Below are 22,947 nucleotides of genomic sequence, written 5' to 3'. Positions count from 1 at the left end.
CATTGCTGGTGGACTTTCCAATAATCTTTCCAACACTTCCTCTGTGACCTCTGATGAAGTTATAGGCGAAGAATTAGATGACATTTCAGCTACCTCTCCATTTCCATCTTTTTCTGTTCCACCTGTAAGTATCTATACGCACGTAATATTTAATTAAATCCCTTTAAGATATATGATACAAACGTAAATGGATGATATTTACTGATTCGTCTAAAGGTGGCCTACTGTCAACACATTGTTTGATAAATTGCGATCCTCGTATGAGATTTACAAATCCACATTTGGGAAACCATCTAGCATGTTCTGTCCATGGATCATCTGTTGCCTCCCACTTTCTCAACCCACCGTCACAATGAAAGCACCTAACTCTATCCTCTGATCCTGATATAATATTTCGTTACCATTAGTTACATAACACTTACCAGTATCACTGTATCTTATCAAATACAAGCGTTACCATAATAATAGAATCCTGCGCTAGCTAAGACTTCAGGAGTTTGATTAAGATTTTCTGGCCAACCATTAAAACTACGTAGTCTTCCCTCATATGTTGAATAATATGGTTTCTTAGGAATTGTGTGCATCTGTATTCCTAATTCTGACAAGCTCGATGTCGTACCAGGCATCACTTTTACATTAGTCAGATATACATTGTCTATTAAAAAGAAGTTGAAAAGAAATTATGATAAGAAGTCTTAAAAGAAAATAAGTACTTTGTATATTTTTTGAATACCATCTTCGGTTTGGTGAAGGTAAAAATCACAGTTAGGAAAATGTTTTCTATGCTCTGCTTCTGGTGTATCACCGGGAGCCCATTTTTGCAAAATACCACTACAATATACACATTGCACCTGAAAATTACATAGATTTAATAATGCTTATAGCTTATATGAACAATATATAAGATTCTGACTTCTATAATTTACTTTGTCCTCTTGTTGAAGATAATAAAATCCAGCTTTGGCGAGTTTTTCAGGTGATACAATGGAAGAAATTGGCCAATTGGTGAAGGTTTGTAATCTGTGAGATATAACTCTATAATCTTGTTCTGTATCTAGGCAAGATCTCGAGGACTGACATTCAAGTATATTATTGTCCTGTGAAATTTCCGTTGACGACGATCCCGTTTCAGGAGTATTAATAGATACTGGTATCAGGGGGACATTACAAGTGCTAGAAGGATTTTGAACGAAAGGACAATTAGGCTCTGCTACTGAGTGACGAACTATGGCTTGATCACCGTAATTCCATTCAGAAATTTTTACTCCGCATAAAAAGCATTGTACTTCGAGGGCATGTCCGGTATAATAAAATCCGGCTTTTGCTATTCGTGCTGAATCGATCGGAGCATTCGCTGGCCAGTCCACAAAAGTTCTTAATCTATTTTCTTCAATATTCATTTTGTCTAGCACGCCAATTTTGTAGGTAGAACGAATCGATCAGTGTGATAACGATGTACATTTGATTTAAGACGTGAAATAAATAATTATTGTAGTTTATGTCAGAAACCTTTCTGATACATATTGTTTTGAAATAAGAATCATTTAAAAAGCACATCACAACGTTTAAGACTGATAATGAAGTGCGAAGTTGTCAAAAAATAATATTACAACTTACAACTTTCGTACGCATGCGCGATTATTCAGGAACGTTTTTATTGGGGTGTACATACCTTGGTCAAATCATCTCAGATACATCTAAATCTAAATATATATGTTCAAAAAGTTGTCTAATTCGAAAAGAATATTGATAATAAAAAAGTTACGTAAAATTTATGTGATATATACGGACGTCAAATATGATAAAAAAGATACAACAAAGAAGTATCAGTTTTAGTTGTTACAATCTTATTATTGTGTGATGAGCTGGAATTAATGATAAAATAATAATAATTTCGAACGTTAGACTAATTGAGTTTTATCCTTCAATTACTCGGGAACGCAACAGGTCGCTATTGATCTCCTTTGAAATGACAGTGCTAAAGAATATAAGCAATAAAGTAAGTTTTTTCTGTGATTTCACTTATTTATATAAACAAGTGAATAATTTGGAAAAGAATAATCTCTAACTAAAAATTGTTATGTGTGACAAAACACTTGTTTGTTTTATTATATAGCACTTTATTTTTCTTTCTTTTGTTTAGGTTGCTCTACTTAACATAAGGTCGTACAGTTCTAAGGCAAAATTAAATGATGTTGTTATCATTAGTGCAACAAGAACTCCCATGGGATCGTTTCTTGGAGGGTTATCAAGTTTGCCTGCACCAAGGCTTGGAGCGATAGCTATACAAGTAAATATTAACATCATATAATTATTTTATAACTTTTTATTATTATTTTATATATTGTATATTGTTATAATAATAATAGGCAGCAATTGAACGTGCAGGAATTTCCAAAGAACAAGTTACAGAAGTATACATGGGAAATGTTTGTCAAGGTTACGTAGGTCAAGCACCAGCCAGACAAGCTACGTTATTTGCAGGTATTGTTTCTGTAGTCTTATATTATTGTTATTGATATAATATTAATATATAAGCATTTTGAATAGTAAATTCATAATTTAGGTCTTCCCAAGTCTACAATATGCACAACAGTTAACAAAGTTTGTGCCAGTGGCATGAAGAGCATTATGCTTGCCTCTCAATCGTTGCAATGTGGACATCAAGAGATTACTCTTGGTGGTGGTATGGAGTCAATGTCCAATGTACCATTTTATTTGGCAAGAGGAGAAACCAAGTATGGTGGAATGAAGCTTGAGGTATAATGACTGTTTCTTGTACTCTTTTATTCACTGTATTTCATTAATTCTCGTATTACTTGATTGTAATTTTACAGGATGGTATTGTCTTTGATGGCTTAACTGATGTCTATAATAAATTTCACATGGGTAATTGTGCAGAAAATACTGCCAAAAAGTTAAATATCACTCGCGACATGCAAGATGCGTTTGCCATTAATAGTTACAAACGCAGTGCTGCAGCGTATGCAAACAAAGCATTTCAAAATGAACTTGTTCCTGTTACTGTGTCCGGAAAGAGAGGAAAACCTGATATAGTTATTAATGAAGATGAGGAATATAAAAAAGTCAATTTTGATAAATTCACAAAATTGAACACAGTCTTCCAGGTACAATTTTAAGATAAAAACGAAAGATTTTTAATGAAAATTTTAAATAATGTACTTCGTGTTTATTTACTACAGAAGGAAAACGGGACAGTAACTGCTGGAAATGCATCGACCCTAAACGATGGGGCTGCTGCATTAGTCTTAACAACCACAACTGTTGCTGAGAAAATGAATCTTAAACCTTTAGCGCGTATTATCGCATTCCAAGATGCTGCAACTGATCCGATCGATTTCCCTATTGCTCCATCTTTTGGTATTTTAAAAGTAAATTTCTTGCAATGCATTTAACATCATATAAGATTTATATAAACCTTATTATGTTATATATTAATTTTTAGTTATTGGAAACTACTGGAATTAGTAAAAATGACATAGCACTCTGGGAAATTAACGAAGCTTTTAGCGTAGTTGTAGTCGCGAATCAAAAATTGCTGGATCTCGATCCTAATAAAGTAAACATCCACGGCGGTGCTGTGTCACTTGGTCATCCTATTGGGTAGGTACTCAATTATTTTCATAAGTAAAATAAAATTCAACTTACGTATAATTTTAGCATGTCTGGTGCTCGCATTGTTGTACATTTAGTACATGCATTGAAAGCTGGAGAAAAAGGTGTTGCATCGATTTGTAACGGTGGTGGTGGAGCGTCGTCGATTATGGTCGAAAAATTGTAAGTTTATGATATAAAAGAATGTCATCATCTTACGATATTATATATATATATATACATAAATATTTTTGATACGATACTTTTTAACTGTTATGTATAAAATTTTATACTATGTTCATTGTAATCGTTTTTTATACTTATACGGATTTATTGCAATAAATAAATATTATAAAAAAATAGAATAATTATTTTATTAACAATTCTCTCTTATTCTGTAGGTCTCACACAATATCTTCTCCGCCAAAGTTAACATTATACACGAAACACCCTTGCCCGCTTTGCGATGTTTTGAAAAATGATTTACGATTATGTTTCTCTGGTCGTTATGAGCTAGAAGAAATCGATATTACTGCACCGGGAAATGAACGATATTTAGGATTATACAAATATGAAATTCCAGTTCTTTTTATAGAGGGTCAATATCTTTGTAAACATCGTTTAGATTCGCATTTATTGGAAATGAAATTACGAGAATTTGAAAGTTCTACGTAACTACATATATCGTATTTTGCTTTTACATGCAGCTACCATTATCATTAATCATCGATCATAATCATGCATTGATTGTATAAAATACTGAACTATGATTATCATACTTTAGTTTCAATATATCGTGTATATTATCGTTTTATTATAAATAAATGGAAATCAAAATTACTATATGTAATAAAATAATTACTGAAAACATTCCACCAATAATAATATATACACATGTATATTAAAGTGATAAAGCTTGAGATTCGTCTGATATCTCAACAGCAAGATCAAGGCAGCAAGTATGGTCGTTCGGCAAATCTTGTAGCTCGCGTGTCCGCTTTCGCCTGTACTTGTTTTCTTCGAGTCGCCTACTCTTTTCCACCCTCTCTCTGTTGCCTCTTTCCTCTTGCTTCCCTTTCTCTCCGATATTAGGTCTGCATACTCTCTTTCCGATGGGTAAGCAGGCAACGAACGCACACACTGACATTCCGAAAGATCGGCAGTGAATTGGTGAATGCACGCATCGGGCTCTCCTTGCCGACGTTCGTTCTTTCTCAGTGCCCAGTGCGTGCTTTACGCGGATACCGAGAATTGTCTGTCTGTTTCTCGTATTATATACTTGGCGTATCGTACTAAATAGTTTGTACTAATTTACGAACCTCCCTCGAAGTTAGGACAAAAATCGACAACGGACATTGGGACTAGTGTTAAACGTGCTATCGAAATCTCGCGAGTGGCCTGTGATTTTTCGAGTGAAGACGTAACCAGTACACCAGGGATATAACGGGTCGAGCGAAGTGCTAAGCGGATCATAAAAACAAAGAGATTCACCTGATTTGGTGTGAGAGTGTTCGTAGATCTTCCGGAGGCATAATAAAAAAGAAAGACGCGTAAATCTCAATAGAGAGTCTACTTATACGTGAATACGAAGATAAAAAATCGATTAACGGCATAAGTTTAAAAAAACAGGTATAGGTAGTGGGCGACGTAAATGATATCGTATTATTCTTAAAAAAATTGGAAAAGTTTAGTCGAGAGTACCGAGTGAAACGCTAGCGTGGTTTTCCAGTAACGGTTCTGTTTTCAATTTCGCAACCCTGAGCTTGTGCTTTTAAAAGCTTATAAACGTCAAAACAAGTTGTGAAACAGTGAAGAGTCGAATTCTTTTTTTGTATCGCAATAGGCGCGCTTTTAATTGAGCGAGCTCGTAATATTTTTAGATGGCGTTATGCTCAGTCCCAATCGGTTCACAAATAGAGAGTTGATGCATTTTAAGGAGCACAGATAAGCTACCCATTATTCGGAATGTGCACCTCAATTTTTACAGCATTACAAAATGATGTAAATAAAAAAGTTACTTGCATATGCAATTCTTGCGTTTTATGAACAACACACCGATCGCTAACGGAAGAATCGAAAAAAATGAAATCATTCATCATTATTTATCACATTAATAAGCCCTCTGTGATCAACTGTAGTGGGTATTTATCGTCAATCACATTTCTTGGATCCACTTTATGAATATTCACCAATTAAGGTACGTGAAGCATACATATGTATTATTATTAGTACTTCATTGCATAAGGCAATGAAATAATTTTAAATAAATCAAATTAACAATAAAAATTGGCACAAATGGAAATATCACGTGTTCACAATCGTAAGAGTAGTCATTACTGTAAAGATTCAACAGTTATTCTTCAAGGACATTATACTTTCTGTGTTGCACAGACTATGTTCGTTAATATAATGGATCAATTAACTTATATTGTAGATCAATATATGTAAGAACGAAAATGATCTTTGACAATTGGATACTCTGAATAATTTTTAATCAATTATCCCCACGGGATTATATACGGACATCGAAGTTTGTGCGTACGTGAGTTCGAACGTTTGAATTGAACTTTTCTTTATGGATGTCGATTAATTCGAAGCCCTATCGGAGATATTACTGAAGGCGTTGTCCTGGTTCGTGATTCACGAATGAGCTATGTAGAGCTGTAGCCAGCTGAGGGGGTCTGGTTACTGGTTACCTGTTACCTGGACAAGTGTGTTGGTCACGGGTTCGTTTCAAAGTATCGACCGTGACAGCCGTTCCGTGCAAATCGTAATTTTCGGAATGATGCTTTCTAACTAAAATTCTGATTCCTTAAACCTCTTACCGGAAAACTGCGAATTATGTGTACGTGGATAAGCTCCGCATGCGCACAATACAATATTCATATTCAATTGAAAGAATGACAATAATGATACGCTTTTATCTCCAAAGAAAAATAACAGACGATTAATTAATAAACATTACCCACTGTACAATTTTAATTCGATTTTATGAAATCAAAAATTGTCTTAATAAGTTAATTGAAACCTTTTCTGTGAAGCGGTAGAACTAGAGATAAGGGTTCAACGAACCATGGGTTTGAGAGTAAATTTAGTGATTACTACGACAGAGTAAAATGGAGACTTCCATAAGCAATCGTTTAGCTATGTTTTCTTCTTTCAGTTTGTTACTACTGTTATTATGTACGTAAAATGACATACACATATGAGTTTTTGTTGCGATCGCATTATCGTCAGTAAACTATGAGATAGATTCTTTATAAATAATCGAAGATCGCAAATTGCAGTTAGCGTTATCTTGTTAATAGTCACTAATAATATAACACTGTTGTCAAAGCTCTAACTTTATTCTCTGCGACAGTCCAGCATTCATACCGATTCATTTATAAAGCAAGTTTGAACATCTCTCGTTATCCGTGAGGTAATTGTTGTAACATGCAACCTACATGGACATTTCGTAATGTTCTTCAATATTTTCAAAGCGGTGAGTCACGTGTAACGGTTTCAATACTCTGTATAAAGGACTCTGTATAACAATTTCCTGCGCGATATAGCAGTTTTAGAATCGGTTCTTGCTGCATCGGAATATGATGAAGATATTCGGTTCCCAGGTCAGGCAAATGTAGGACAGGTTCACACAGTTGAGGAGGAAAAGCATCGGTCCACTTTGTTATGGGACTAGATAGATCGTACAGACATGAATCTTTCCTTTGTCGCGGTTATTTTTAAACCTGACTAGAAATACGTTTTATTTCTTCAATTTCCTCCGCTTTCTTATTAAAATCTCTCGCGAAATGTTCATTTTCTTGGAATTATGTAATAGGTAATAATACTGATGATTACAGTAATTGAACATCGCAAGATGACTTCGAACGAAGATGGTGATTTGATCGATCTTGGAAACGACGTATGCGTCCCACGAGTGTCTATAGAAGAATCGTCGAGCGATGAACAGGAGCATCTTCTTGACGTGTGTCCGCCAAAATTGGAACAAACACTGTCGTTGACCAAGAAACAAGAACAAGTACAATGCGTGAGCGATAACGGCGACGTGCTGGTCACACTGGGTCACGATCAAGTAGTACCGATTCGCAAGAGGATCGACGTCGTTTCGTCTGACACAATAAAAAGGGTTCGCGACATTACTAGGAACCTGGAACCAGTTATAACGAAGACTTGTTCCGACATTAATGAAGAGCATCAGGATGTTGTGGATTATGGTAGCGCATCGAATCATTGCAAAGGCACGCATTATTCGAGCGAAAAGCACGAGGAAGAGACGTACGAAGCGCGGGAAATCAGCAATGCGTTCAATTTCCTTACTGAACACGATGATACTGAAGATCAGGTCGAAGCAAATTGCATACGATACGATGATTCGCACAGGTTGATGCTATTAACCCGTTCTACTGAGGACGATGAAAATCTTTTGAATTACGATGGCTCCATCCAAGGCTTAAACTGCTGGAAAGCTGCCGCCGATTTAAAAGATCCAGCTTTCGAATTACGTTCAGGCAAACTTACCGACAATATCTCAAGAAGTAATGGCTGCGAATCCGTTGATCATGAACCCGAGAAAACTATTAGTGGAGTTGCTAAGAAACAAGAGGAGAAAAGAGGAACGGCAACGAGGACATCCATTCGGCAAATGAACCGTAAATCTTGGACGGAAGGGATTTTTAAAAATGCAACATTGGATCCATTAACTCGGTTCGACAGGTCGACCAGTTTAAGGGAACCATCAACTACCAACGGTATACGTCGGCAGTTCAGTATTATCTCAAGGTATATAAATTTTATCATTCATTGTAGAGATACTCGTTCATGTTAATATTACGGCTAATGTCAGCATTATATTTATGTCCTTAATAAGTAAAAGTTCAATAAATAAGAATCTAGATTTGATCCATGGTAGAATCACGTTTATTGCATATGATAGATGGTTTCTGTACATTTATAGAAAGGGTAGAAAGAAGAGTCTCGTGAGCTGCATATGTGTATCGCACTTCTACGTGTGGAAGGTGAAGGGTCAAAAGTTCTTTGTGTTTTGTACAATGAGACTTTCTTCCCGAGTTTTCGAAATACGTGCAAGATGTTACAACATTGCTAGTTTCTACTGATTTCATAAGAAAACGTTACACGCGTCAAATTCATCGTTCTCACGGGGATCGCGGGGACGTGATGAAAATATCCGTGTGCGCATGGTTTCGCTACGGTTCTCCAAAGAGGCACCCGCTGTACAACGACAGTGGCTGGCCGGAAGTAGTGCCACGAGCCGTGTGCGAGAACCGTGGATCCAAGTTTGCACTGAATAGATTTTTAAAGTGGCACGTGCAGCCACGCTTGAGAGAAACAAAGGTTCATTTAGAACTTTCGCCATTCGATGTAGACGTACCATTGGCTAAAATTTGAATTTGCATTTCTGATTATATCCTATGCATATTTATAAACTATTAGTGCGCTGCACTTTTCATAGGTATCTCATTACTTAGATTATACACATGTAACCCTTCTCGTCGCTAGGTGTACACCTTTTTTTTCATTTATATAACGCACAAGCGCAAGTAAGGTATGCATTATATAATTCATACTCCTCTTCAACCTAATACGTAAGCTAATATGTAACGTACAAGGAGAGAAACGCGTTTATTAAAGAATTACTATTGTTTAGGTCTTCGATAGAAAGCGGATTAGAGCCAAACGGAGAAGACCAAGAGGATGGATGTTCAGAGTGTTCGGAAGTGGATTGGTCCTGGTTAGAGGAAGTAGAGTCTTCGCGGGGTGCGGAATCATTAGCACCCAATGTTGTTGACGCGGTTCAGGAAAACACCGAACATCGAGGAGGGAGTGCATCATCCCCCACCAGCGAAAATTCAAGGCGCAGGCGCGGTCGCGAGCATCGTGCTACCGAAGCGGGCTGCAGTGCCGCGATGTCCGTCCCCGGGACGGTAAAGTCCTTACCGGACAGTGGTACGCGATGGTCAACCTGTGACCCGCTACCCGATCAAGACGGCAACGATGAGGATGCGGCCGTGCGATGTAACAACGCGAACAACGAGGCTATCGACCGAGAAACATGCGATAATCCTGGCACGCTCGTCAATTCTTGGGTGCGGGCCTCGATGAGACGTTTGCGCCACTTAAGACTGCCGGAAGGAACCGAGCGGCAACGGAACACGGATTCGAGTAATTGCCGCGCCGCGATTACATCCGCGCCGAACTCTTTACCGGACATAGCACTCATTGCTCCTGAGATTCTGGCTGCGCAAACGAACGGCACTTCTGGTACCCTTTTGAGGCCGTCTAGCGCTCCCGCTAGAAATACGAATGGTTCAAATCAAATAGTGCCACCGTCTCGCGGTGGCAGACAATTTAGAACGAGTCGAACACAAGCAACGAGGACTCGTGAAATTTCCTCGAGGCAGAGCAGCGTCTTATCGTCGACTACTGGTAGCGATACCTCGAGAACCACAACTTGCTCCAGTTCTTTCGGCGGTGCTTCCACCAGTCCACCTTCCAGCACGACCACGAGTCCGCAACGCATCACTTCCAGAAGGTGAGTTCGATCCAAGTGTTAATTTTATTATAAAATAAGCCGATTGCGTTCTTATTGAAGCAATGAACTGCATTTCGCATCCTTCTCAGTTAGACCCCGTTGCCACACATTAACCGGAAGTGAGAATGAGTTTAAACGAGTTGTCGGTTGTTACTCATCCATGCTTGCACTTTAGATTCTCCTTACACAAATAATAAAAGGAAGATAATTAATTCGGGACAGTGCTCTTTTAGAAACAGTAGTATAGTTTTTTTTTCTTAGAAATGACGAATAATTAGAGGCATGTGCGTCTCGAATAGCCAATGAGAAATGTTGTAGCAACTGTCTATCATTATATACTTTTCGGATTGTGCTCGCTTTACAGTTTCGTCACGAGTGCCTATGCTTGATGAAACGTGCGTTACAGTAAGCTCGTGATAAATGCATATTACTCTCTCATTTACATCAGTCAGTCAGTTTTCTTAATGTACACATATATACCTGATTTATTGGATTTTGACACAATATAAACGTAGCGAGATACGTGTTTCTATTAGTGGCATGCGACGAGCGAAGGTGGTTTATGTATACATTGGGCTAAATCCAGTGAATTAGGTGTACATACATATGTGTACGTAGTTACAAGAGAGATCGATAAATTCTATTTTTTAAACTTCACTACTGTTTTACATGATTTTCAATTGATCATTCCTCATGAATCGAAAAGCTTCGTTCAGAATTCAGTCGTTGCCACGAAAATATTTAGTCAACATTGCGTGCGATTCAATCGAGTTTACAAGGGTCGATGATCCTCATTGCTCAGAAATTGTTTCACCGGCAATGAACCGTATAACCTGTTGCACAGCCCATGTTCTAGTGTCGTCGAGCAAGATTTCCTTAGGACAAATTTAGCGAACTTCCCTTAAATATTACTTCAGGAAAGCTTTGTGTCGTTACGAACCGCTAGCAGTGTTCCCATTGAGCAAAGTTATTAATTTCCCTGATGATCCAGTAGATCAATATTTCATCAGTATCATATTCTAATGACGAATGGTTGCAGCTTAATGTGGTTACTTTCTCCTGTAATTCGATGTTCGGTACACACGTAGTATATCAGAAGGGGGGTGATTAAGGTCTACGTCTACTCGTCATTCGTAGCGGGCTTGACGAAACGGTTTCTCTATCGATGAGCGGGCGCAACCAACGCACGTTTCTTGCCGTTGTTACGCTTCTTATTGCTTTGTCGATTAACTTACTCGAGTCCTGAGAATCGAGAAAGTTCAAAGAAACGTTTCCGAGACCGTGACCATAGGGGACTAACTCTTTCGTTGCTAATATACATACACAGTGGACCCGCATACTTTAACTACTTCAAGTGATATTTATTCGCCTCGTTTATTCCACCGGGCGACCTCATTTCATGCAGTCATACAGTCATTTAAAAAGTCTGTTGCAAAAATGGTGAACTGAATTGAAGTTATTCAGAGTTCCAGAAAAAAAATTATTATACAGAGTCACTTATGTGTTCGGGAGAGTATACATATTTTTATATGCTAATGAGTAGTACGAATATGTAATTGCTTCGATCAATGAAGGTTATTTTTGTGTCAGCGGTAGTACGGGAACACATACCACCAGGAAAACAGTAACAACTGGTTGATGTAGCTCGCTTAACGGTATATCGGTACAATAATTGCGTTATTCTCTTTAAACTTTTACACCTAACGAAACGATTTCACTGAAGACACGTTAGGTCTGTGGCATCCAATTTTGGCAAAGTTAGACATAGCCTGAGAACATCAGTTAACGTTGTTACTGATCGTATAACGAAAGTTCTGCACATTTTGCTCGGAAATGAACGAATAGTCAACGTGGACATTAGATTGGCGTGCACGTATACCGCCAACATTTCTTCCTATTGATTATTTCCCAAGCGAACTCGCTGGCTTTGTTCGAGACTACCTGGACAAATAGACACCAAGTGTTCGTACAGCGCCTAGCACCAATTATACAGTTCTTATTATTAGAAAAAATGATTTCATTTCTATGGAACGAACGTTCATAACGCAACAAATTGTATGACATTTATTATTGTTATGGAAACTTGTGCGATAAGCGCAACGTTACTACCTCTTCTAGTTTTATCTATCGTAGAAATCGTTAAGGTTCGTTTTATTTTCCAACGTAGTTTAATTGCAGTGTATAAGTAACAGGTTTTTTTTATCTAGAGTCCATCTCCTTCATTACTTGGATTTTTCCTGAGAAGTTGAAAAACTTCCTTTAGTTTGGATCTCTTCTCTTCTTAAATGCTTAATCAACATTCGAAGAGGACGACTAAACCGAGTTTTGTACAATTACAAGTAGGGGAAAGTTTGATAAACGGTTCTATTTCGACTAACGTTTTCGTATCTGTTCAAACAATAATTATCACACATAGCCATGTGTAATCACGTAGACAAGAGCATTAGGCGATAGAAGTGCAGCATATGCACTTTTATTTCTCCTTCTCACTTTTTCTCGTCCTCTCTCCTTTTTTCTCTAGCAGTGATGTTAGTGACCAGAGTGCGTGGCTCCGGTTCACCTTCCTACGCATCATCATTGTCCGCGATGTGTTGAATGCAACTGCATACGTGCTTTGTACGGCCTCGTATACAATGCATACGAAACACTGACCGAAACTTGAGTAATGAATATTGCCTTGCGAAACTGTCCCTCACAGAAAATCTTGTAGTAACTTTAACATTGAAAAACCGAGGGGTAACGTAATGTTAAGTGAAGATACTTGCGTCAAACGTGCTTTTAGTCATCGCATTGAATATTTAATTCTTTCTTGCCGCTTGCACCAATGGCACATTTGCAGGCAGACTTATCTTCACGAAAGCACGTGGAAAGTAATGGCGTTCTAACCGCGACCACTTGATCGTCTGTACTACATGCGGTTCTCTTTTCTACTCATTTTATTTATATCCAACAATATGCATATCTACAATTTCCAGTACACCAGCCTGTCCCGCCAATTTTTTTGCGGTCGAGAACGAGACGAAAGTGAGACGGAACTTACGTTGCGACTGACTTGCTTCGCTATCTTTCACATGTACTATCAAGTTTAATGAAAGGAACATGAGTTTTCATAAATAAAAGAGGAAGACCAGGGACGATATATAGGAGTCAATTTCGAGAATAACGTTCCAAGAATCAAGTGGAAGATTAATAGACAATTAATTGAATCGTTCAAGGTGATTGTGATCGACGACGAATGATCGTAATTGAAAATGTTCTGACGAATGATCGAACCATGCGAGCGTGAGCATACGCGCGTTCATCTACCTTGTTCGTCACGTGACTGTAACCAGGTACAGTTATACTTCGGAGGCGTCCTACGTACGGTTCACCGGCAATGGTGTATTCAGTACAACAGGCTGCTTGGAAGCACGAATGATCGTAGAATCCTTCAAGGTTTGTTCGCGGTAACGTGACAACTTGTTCATGGGACCGAGAAAGAAAACGTTCAACTTGGTCCTCTCCCGGGTTTGTTTACGCATTAATTTCGTGTACCAGTATAGTAGTTTAGCGTAAAATACTCTTGCCGCTGAATCTAAAATATTTGGAGGAAAAAAGTCGAAATCAAAGTTGAATAAGAACAACTATTGTCAGCGTTGCGACGCTCCTTTCACGGTCTTTTGCCAAGTCACTGATCGATAATCTACACAACGAAACAAGTTTGCACGGTATACCATGTATACCTAGTGGCTGGCTACATTCCATTTAAAAGAAACATTCTTGTGGGAGTAAAGATTTTTATAAACTTAGCGATTGACCCGAATTCGAAGGAAAGGATTAGAAGCTTGAAGGAACATGCATGTACATACATTATTTCAATTAAATTTCACGTCGGAAGGTCGATTGCGTATTACGCAGATGATAATTGACTCGCACGTCGTTTCTGTGCAAACTTGAGCTCGCAGTAAAATTAAGAGGAGCGGTGAGAACACCGATGAACGTGTTCGAAACGATGACGGTCTTTCAAGGATTGTGCCCGGGGCGCCGTATTAGTCGTTAGTAGATCTTGGTGAGCGCAAGTTGTCTTTTGGCCGCAAAATTTAATCGTAGTAACTAGGAGCCACATGGCTAGGGTAAAAAGATTGAAAGATTATGGAAGATGAATATAAAAAACAATAATTTTACTTTGAATGCAGATGGTCAGTATCGATAGTACATAATGTGTGCGATTAGTTTATGTGGTCGGAAGTGTTGTTCCACGTGAAGGAGATAATTAATGATGTGCGGCATTTCAATCGATCTGCGAAAGAGGAAATAACAACTGCATTGCGGTAACGTTGGTAAATATTTAAAAAACTCATCGAACAGTTACAAACTACACTGTGCAAACTAAATGTCAACGGAATCGGATTTTCTAAACTGGATAGTGATGTCTTGGATTGAACAGTAAACCGGGTGATAGTGATTCAAATTGCTAAATCATCTGATCGATAGTTGCGAAAGGAATTGCTCGAGTTTCTTGTATCGGGACGATGATCGGTTTTCGGAACAAGAAGAGATACGCACCATTGAACTAGGAGAACTAAAAAAGAGAAGGAAGAAGGAGAAGCACGAGGAGGTTGACGTGAATGCGAATATAGGCCATCTTCTTATCTCGCGATCGAGTCAACAGACGAATGAAACCGTAAAATCGTTCCATGAAAGTGAGACAAACGGAAAGGCGAAGTTTCGAAATTCAATTGTTCTTGTCTCCTTTGTTCAATGGGAGATCATTGTAGAACCTTGAACAGTAAAGTGTGTTCCACACATAATACTCCTTGATGCTCGTTAACGCCTTCAAGACAGAAAGAATAATTAAAAATTCATTGATACAAGTGCTCCGTTGCACGTACGTATTGATTTATTAGTGGAACACTTCCTGAAAAAGAAGGAAGAGGAGTAGGAGCGATCGAGGGAAGAGGAAAATCGATCCTGGCTTTGTGGAAACGAACAGGTCATTGGCATCGTTCCTGTGTTACGTGTTCAAGATGAACTACGATTCACCGATTTGCCGGCAGTATTTCTATTGTAGCCAACGTAGACATCGCATCAGGTATATCACCGATTGATCGCCTAGTTTTCTTATAGCCCCGTATATGTTCTACTTGTTATCGAATTTCAAACATCGATACATATAAAAAAACAACATGTATCACATTTGACGACCATCTTAGATTCCAGATAATTCCTATCGTCTCAGTAAAGTTCTTAATCCAATTGAATAACAGGCTTAAGTTCTGTCAGATCCAAAAAGGAGTAGCCGATCATCGGTTACTCGTTTTCCTTGAGAGATCGAGTCGAGTCCCTGGAGTCGAACGTCTCTATGATCAAGGCCCCGAAACTGATTCACGATCCTCTTTTTACAGAAACGTTAGAAAAACAGAATCGGATGCTATCATACTTGAAGCATCAAGGTTGGCATTGATGAACAACTAATTCTTCCGAAACATTAAATACCGCTTGGATTTTGTTTCAACTTCTTTTGTGTGTCACAAGTATTTTACTAATACGCTATGTCTAGAACTTATCATTAATTAAGGTGTACATTTTCTTTTTTAATCATGTGCCACATTCTTTTATTTTCATATTCAGGGGGTGAGTTTTGTCCAAGGCAACGACGAACTCGATGACTATCGCGATGAAGCAAACGTTCGCGTGTTTCTAATCTTGTGTTATTATTAGCATACACGGCCAAAGGTATCGCAGTCATTAGAAGTGGTCAGTTTATCGATTAATCAATAGGACATTCGGTTTCTACCCTCCGTATTTCGGGACCCGGGGATTCAAGGCTTTTGTTATATTTAGATTCTCAGAGCTGATTTCTAATCTTCCCAATAGGACACGTAACAAAAGTTGTAGCTGCTCTTTCATATTTGAAAGATCTTGTTATTTCTTAATTTAAAATATATCTCAATTTAAAATAAACTGGATCGATATCGAAAGAGGCTTCCACGACGGGATAGCGTAATAAGGCTTCGCTATCTTTCCATTCATACGTGTATGAATAATTCACGAATCTTGTCGTTTGAAAAACATAACGAACTGTGAGATTAGTGCAGCGAAGACATATAACTAACTTTCTGTACTCTCTGTGTAAAACAAGGTCGAGCCGAGCCTTTAAGTTGGAACCACGTAGGTGTGTTCTAGTCGCTCTTAAGTATTCTCTCTATTCCGTGATAACGGTACATTGATAATTCTCGATCTTTTATCGACATTGCTGGATTTACCTATTTATTATTTGTTTACAGTATCTGTATTTGTTTACAGTATCTGTATTTGTTTACAGTACCTGTATTTGCTTACAGTTCATTATCGGTACTTCACTAAATTTTAATCAGATTTTAAAGCTTAGTGTAAGTACCCAAAAGCAAACAAAAACCAGAAATAGACACGTACTTATCTGACACTCGATGTTGTCTATCAACTTAAATCTAGATTCACATAAGGCATTCGCCCATCGACCATGAATTTTCTTCAGTAAGAACGACAAATACGATACAATTACATTCGACCCAGTTTCATGACAAATCGATACGACCTTCAATATGATTATTTTACTTACTCTTATCTGGAGCCGCTAGCCACGCGTTCGCATATGTAAAACGGTACTTTGCATTTATGTGATACACTTTACAGGCAATGATCCGACGTACCTTGATTGACTTATTACTTCTTAAATGTTGCATTCACGCAAAAGAAACATGTTCACCCTTCGTCAAACTTAATTTATCTATTAACTTTTACTTTACTATTTGGTACCTATACCTAACATTTCACAGTGTTATCATAGCACTGTAATTCAAATCTGTGTAACTTTTGAAACGTATGAAAAATTCATAAAATCAGACATCTGTTACAAAGTGAAATACATTTTTTATTTTAGAATATGTGAAAGGCAGAGAGACATCGATAGGGATGAAGACAGAGGAGAGGACGAGGACGAAGATGCAAATCCATTAGGAAAGTGGCCGCACGCTCTTAGTCCGGCGTTGGCGTGTCTCAGTTGCACTCTTGGTCTTTTTAACATAAGTAGATTTTCTATCCTTAGTATACAATTCGGAGGTAAGCATAGGAACATTTCATATTCGTACAAAAAGATCGTAGAGGTTTTCGTTGCGCTTTTCATCATTTTTCGTTTTTTTTTTTTTTTAGCAAATTTCATTGTACAGTTCCTGATTTTGTCCCTGGTATTGGGCATTCCACTCTTAACGTTACACGTGTGCCTCGGACAAAGATTAGCGGCTGGATCCGTGGATATGTGGAAAATTTCACCCTTGTTTCAGGGTGTTGGCATAGCGCTATTAATCGCACAAGCGTTTATTGGTATTTATAGTATTATCGGTGTCTCCTGGATGTTCGTGTACTTTAGGTACAATTATCTCTTATCGTGGCATTGATACTTTAAGCTTCAAGCTAGAAATCGGCTAATAACAATAATTTATTTGTAGGGATTCGTTCATAACGAAGCAAGATAAGTACCGATGGGCAGAACCGTTGTCCATGTACAGGGAGGATAAACCTTCTCAGAATAGTAGCAGTTTATATAAACTATACGAAACAGTACCGGATTATTTTAGTGGAGTCGTTCTGCAAAGGCACCACTTGAACGAAGCGGATCCCGGTATCGTAACGTTGAAGTTTCAAGTAGCTTTCAATTTAGCAGTTGTATGGATGATTGTGTTCGTGTCATTAAGCAAAGGTAACTAATCGTTTTCTTATATTTTGTCCACAGGGATGAACATGTAGCTTAATAATTAAAAATTCTTTTCAGGTTTAAGGTCTTATGGCAAAGTAGTTTATGTGTTTACATTGGTGCCTGTGTTCGGTACCTTGGTTCTTTGTACAAAATTACTCGGCCTCACGCCACCGGGTTCTATACATCAGCTCTTTCCTGCCACTGTGTGGACCGAGTTCTTTATTAACGGCAAATCTTGGATAGCAGCCTCCATCGAAGTTTTCCTTACCTGGGGACTGCTCGGCGCGGCTGCCATGCAGGTATAATTATGAAACGGTGCCGTGCGTACTCGCATTTTGTTAACGGAAAACTCATCCGTGAAAATTATCGTTCTTCTAGATAGCTGCTCATAACAAGCACAAACACCTGTTACAGCGAGACACGAGTCTCGTAATCGTGTTAACTATTGTAGTCCTACTTCTCGCGGCTTTTCTAGCTAATACCTGCGTTCAAGTTCTCAAACATCATGGATACATTTATATACCAAGTTCGTTCGGTAAGTATGAAACAGATGTGTTCTATTGCTGGATAGGTTCGAGCACACTCGTTCTAGTATCGTTTAAGCGTATTATATCTACTTCTGTTTTAGAAAGAATATCGTCTTACATGTTTATGAGACCGATGACTCAACCGGCACCACCCGGGTTCAGCAGTACGCCGGAAAGATTTATGGCACACGCGTCGTTTATTGTTGGAGAACGCGTAACTCGTCCCGGCGTCGACTTCAGTGTCGAATCTGGTTATCAAGTCCTGAGATTCTCGACAGAATTAGTTCCCGCGACGTTGGCGTTGTTGGGCACCGAACAAGTATCTCCGTTCTGGGCTGTTCTGTTCTACTTTATTCTAATCCTATTTGGAATAGCTCAACAGGTGTGTAATCCGATACTAACAGAACCAGGTAAACCAAAAGTATTGAATTACGTTATTGTTTAATGTTGTAGTTAGCAATATGGCATTGCGTGATAACCGGCATAATGGCGATCAACGCGAAGATGATGAAACTGTGGGAAACCACCATTACTTTCTTCAGTTGCGCCTGTGCTTACATATTAGGTCTACCGATGGCCACTGAGGTAAATATGATTTTTATTTATTTAACGATTCGCTGAAATATTCTTTTAATGTTCTTCGAGAGAAATAAATAGCAGTGTGCAATAGTTATCACTTCTACTGAGCATTTCCAGAGAAAGATAGATAAGGTATGGGCTTCGAAAAGATTTTTTTTCTCTTTATCAAACGTGTTCGTAATACTTTTATTTACTAAGATAACGATTATCGCTGCGGTACCAACTTGATTAAACGTTTCATCAGTATAGTTAGAATCGTCGTGCGTGTAAAAATGAGTAATCAAATTGATCCAATATCCCGCAGTGCGAGTTGTTATTTTTGCAACAACTTTTTCGAGGAAAAATATCTGTACGATCATGTGAACATATGCGGATCGGTTTTAGAAGAATGTCCGTTTAAATGCGGAGTTTACGTTGCCCGGAAAAATATAAATGCGCATCAAAAAGTATGCGACAGAAACGCTGCGAAGGAGAACAATCAAACAAGCGATGTTGAGGATTTTGTATGGAGAGACAAAATGTTTGATGCTTTAAAGTTGCTTCGTTCCGCGTTAAGAGATGAGGAAACAGAACGTAAAGTTCTTCAAGACAGGGTAACTTATTACTCGAAGTTGGTGCACTCTCAACAAGGATCGATCGATGCTTTACGATTTCGAATCACGGAGATGATAGATGATTACAGACAACATAATGCAACGTTGAATCAAAGATTGAATAGTTTGGAATTGGCTTCTGACAACATGGAGCAGCGCACCAGCTTAAGTTTTCAACGAATCTCGGAGCAGTTAAAGCTTTTACACGATCAGTTTGGCGGCGAACAAAATAAGCACGATGAAGTGCTCGCTAAATGGTGCGAGGAGTTGAAAGATTTGAGAACAGTTTTAGCGAAAGACAGCGCGCACGTCAATGAATTGTGGCAGGGACAACAACGATTGATTAGCGATTTCAAGTTAGAATTAGAAATGAGATGCAAAGATTCGAAGGAGATAATGGAACAGCAAAAGGATACAACTGAGAAAGTGAATCGTCTGGAGGAAGAGATGCAAAAACAATTTGACATTATAACTAAAGAGAAAAGCGTGGTTCGAGGATTGAAATTTAAAATGGCAGTACATTTAGAACATTTGGATCGTCTGGACAAATTGATCAACGATAATCCAAGATCGAACATTTCGGAATTAACCGAGTGTTACTGTACACAGGAGCACTATGATCAGTGCTCGACGAACGGCCGGCTTTTGTGGAGGATCGAGCGTTACAAAGAAAAAATGACCGAAGCTAAGGAAAAAGACTGCGTACTTTACAGTCCAAAATTTTTAAACAAAGAATATGGATATACCTTGAGGATGGAGCTGTTCTTAAATGGATTAGGTCAATGGAAAGATCGACACATCATCGGATGTCTTCGTGTCGAAACTGGAAAGTGGGATCCATTATTAGATTGGCCTTGTATCCTCAAAGCATCGGTTACGTTGAGAAATCAAGAAGATCCAGCGAGCGATATAAAAAAAATCGTGAAAGCTGTGAAAGATTCTAAAGACGTGACTAAAGAAGCTGGAATTTATATGTTCATCCCACACACGACTTTGACCCGTTACTCTGGCTACGTTAAAGACAATTCAATGTTTTTAGATATTCGAATAATAGATATAAGAACGAGCATTTCCACGCCATCCTTGTCGACCTTGTAAACGGTCGGAATTACAAGGCGAATCGTTAATTAATACAATTAATTATATAAACAGATTTTTAAACTTAGTTATTCATTAACTTGAAGGAATTAAATCGTTTGTTTGTATAGTGGGGCATACACGTCGTATATTATTTAGACTATACAATCGGTGGCACGTGGTGGATCATGATTTTATACCTGGTACAAGTTGGTGCTGTATTCGCCGTGCGAGGACGACCGCACAGCGGTGAAGCGGTTGTTGCCGAACTATTTCCACCAACTGGCCGATGTCTTAGGCATTGGGCCGGTCCTTTGTTATCTTTCACGTGGAACGTTGTGCTACCTGTTATCCTTATGGTATGTATTAATCAGAATGTTTGCGTAGGCCATATGTAACTTTTAATTTTAAAAATTAATAGGTACTCAGTATCACGGTATTTAAAAATGCTGGGTTCCGAGAACTTTATTCCTATCGCCGTACTACAAGAGAATATTGGACAGTATGGGCAAAACAACTGGGAGCGGCTATACAATTAATACCGATACTAACAATACCGGCGGTGGCTGTTATTCAAACATGCCGATATTTGAACAATGGTCCACCCGACATATTTGATGTAAGAGTTTTAATATCTGTAATATGTCTTAAGCTGTTCCTTATATGTAATCTCAACTAACGAAGCTTCTATTTCTATATATTAATACATATCTATCAAAAACTATTATTTTTTTCTTGCTAACATTAGAACAATCAAGTGGAAATTAATGTAAATCACTGCGAGCAGTGTAACGGCGTAAGTTTACAATTCCAATTTGTGTATATGTGTACATGTTATTTATCAGATAGAAAACGTGCTCATCCGCCTTTTCCTCCTGCATAACGTGTAAATCATGTGTCCGTTTTACAGAGAATTCAATTACTGTATCGGCCGTCGTTGGAGCCGGACGATCCACGAGACACCCAACCGCATATTGGAAACGATACTAGTACCAGCATCCACGGCAACGGTATCGTGCCAGCGACAACAGAAGTGCCGTTTGAAGATCCACCACCAAAGTACACGCCTCCCCCGAGTTATACCACCGCAACCGGAGCGAGGATAGCGAAAATGTTACGGCAGAGTTTCCGGCGAAGCGTGCGACGAATAGCAAATGTTCTTGGCGAAAGCAGCACCCCAAGACAGAGACCGGCGTTACCACCTCCGCCTCCCGATTATGCCACCGTTCTCGTGGAAATGAATCAGAGCAGACTCTCACAGGATGTAACGATTCAAGTCACCGAGTCGAGGAACGAGAATTCGAACACTCGAAGAAGTAACGTCGCAGAAAGACATAGGCCGAATACGATCGACAGAGCGATGAGAGTCGGCGGTGTGGTGGGATGTCCGATTGAGAGGACGCATTCAACGCTAGAGAGGCCGCGAAGAGCATGCGTCAGTTCGTCGAGCACTTCGAATTTGACTGCAGTCGACGTGGCTAACTTACTTCGTAGCAGCATCAGGAGAGGGACTGTGCGAACTCAACAGTCCCTGCGTAGAAGTCTTTGCCATGAGGAGCCGACGGTGGCAGCGTCCGTTGAAAATCTAGTCGAGGCTGCAGCGCCGATTGGCGAAGAATCCTTGGTCCTTCCGAAGGATGTGTCTCTAGTCTCCAACGAACAGGCTAATAGCGAAAATAGCGAAGATATAAAGAAGACTGCCGAGGAAACGGTCGACTCCGTTTCTGTGATATAGACTGTATATGTCCCTTGTTCCGAATCGTTTACGAAGAAAAAACAAATACGAATATTATTTAATTCCTGCTAGATAGTGTTACAGTAATTTTTATTCCTTTCGTTCCATTCGTATCTATAAAACTTTCGCTTTTAATCCTTTTAATTATACTTATCTTATACTGCGTTAGAAACGATTGTTGATCAATTATCGTGGAAGTTAATCTTATCATTTAGACTGAACTCAGTATTTTTTTACTCTTGTCATGCCTGACGAATTATTGCATAATATCATCCCTATATTTATAGCAACGATCGCGTGGATGCCTAAAACGGAAATCGAGTAAACAACTGGCATATTTATGTTCGCGAATGTTTATTTGCGTTAAGCCACTAGTTTAGAATATACATATATACTTTTTAGCATTCTTAACTGAGATTGTATTACAATGTAAAATATTTCGTTGTAATTCTTTAATAGTTTTATCGTGTTAGTGTATATATAATATTTGAAAGGGTCGTGTAAAGTTAAATCTGCTTACATTTGATTATTTTCTTCATTGATCATAACGG

At 38.6% G+C, this 22,947-nt stretch overlaps 3 protein-coding genes across 7 annotated transcripts; 2 read left to right on the top strand and 1 right to left on the bottom strand.

The window, feature by feature from the left end:
• Positions 1–6: 6 nt before the first annotated feature.
• Diap2 (Death-associated inhibitor of apoptosis 2) lies at positions 7–1,379 on the bottom strand (the record flags this gene model as incomplete). The annotated part of the gene is made up of 6 exons (XM_026811615.1): positions 1,287–1,379; positions 927–1,173; positions 734–851; positions 458–655; positions 203–381; positions 7–132 (listed from the first exon to the last, which is right to left on the bottom strand). Coding segments are annotated over exons 1-6 (879 nt in total), but the record flags the coding sequence as incomplete, so codon positions are not given.
• Positions 1,380–1,394: 15 nt separating this feature from the next.
• Positions 1,395–4,455, top strand: Acat1 (Acetyl-CoA acetyltransferase 1). 2 transcript variants are annotated; one of them, XM_018020632.2, is made up of 9 exons: positions 1,395–1,999; positions 2,144–2,290; positions 2,370–2,484; positions 2,567–2,760; positions 2,838–3,128; positions 3,204–3,392; positions 3,467–3,624; positions 3,682–3,798; positions 4,017–4,455. In XM_018020632.2, exons 1-9 carry the CDS (start codon positions 1,970–1,972, stop codon positions 4,288–4,290), a joined length of 1,515 nt encoding a protein of 504 aa, XP_017876121.1. In that variant the 5' UTR covers positions 1,395–1,969; the 3' UTR covers positions 4,291–4,455. The 2 variants fall into 2 exon arrangements, with proteins under 2 accessions (XP_017876121.1, XP_017876125.1); XM_018020636.2 differs by lacking the exon at positions 4,017–4,455 and having other exon boundaries at positions 1,396–1,999; positions 3,682–3,967.
• A 469-nt stretch (positions 4,456–4,924) lies between these two features.
• bdg (sodium-dependent transporter bedraggled) lies at positions 4,925–22,467 on the top strand. Of its 4 annotated transcripts, XM_026811612.1 has the most exons (14): positions 4,925–5,812; positions 7,461–8,400; positions 9,287–10,171; positions 17,073–17,251; positions 17,342–17,558; positions 17,638–17,888; positions 17,961–18,184; positions 18,264–18,420; positions 18,514–18,794; positions 18,866–18,997; positions 20,793–21,020; positions 21,083–21,280; positions 21,410–21,457; positions 21,572–22,467. In XM_026811612.1, the coding sequence occupies exons 2-14, from the start codon at positions 7,478–7,480 to the stop codon at positions 22,394–22,396; spliced, it is 4,548 nt and encodes a 1,515-aa protein (XP_026667413.1). In that variant the 5' UTR covers positions 4,925–5,812; positions 7,461–7,477; the 3' UTR covers positions 22,397–22,467. The 4 variants fall into 4 exon arrangements, with proteins under 4 accessions (XP_026667413.1, XP_026667412.1, XP_026667415.1 ...); XM_026811611.1 differs by having other exon boundaries at positions 4,925–8,400; XM_026811614.1 differs by lacking the exon at positions 21,410–21,457 and adding an exon at positions 19,330–20,654 and having other exon boundaries at positions 4,925–8,400; positions 20,795–21,020.
• The last annotated feature ends 480 nt before the right edge of the window (positions 22,468–22,947 follow it).

The sequence above is a fragment of the Ceratina calcarata genome, unplaced genomic scaffold (assembly GCF_001652005.2).
Source record: "Ceratina calcarata isolate Rehan_Ccalc_2016 unplaced genomic scaffold, ASM165200v1 scaffold23.2, whole genome shotgun sequence".
In the NCBI taxonomy this organism is placed as follows: Eukaryota; Metazoa; Arthropoda; class Insecta; order Hymenoptera; family Apidae; genus Ceratina; species Ceratina calcarata.
Note: the sequence above shows the minus strand (reverse complement) of the source record. Positions and strands in the feature narration are given on the sequence as shown.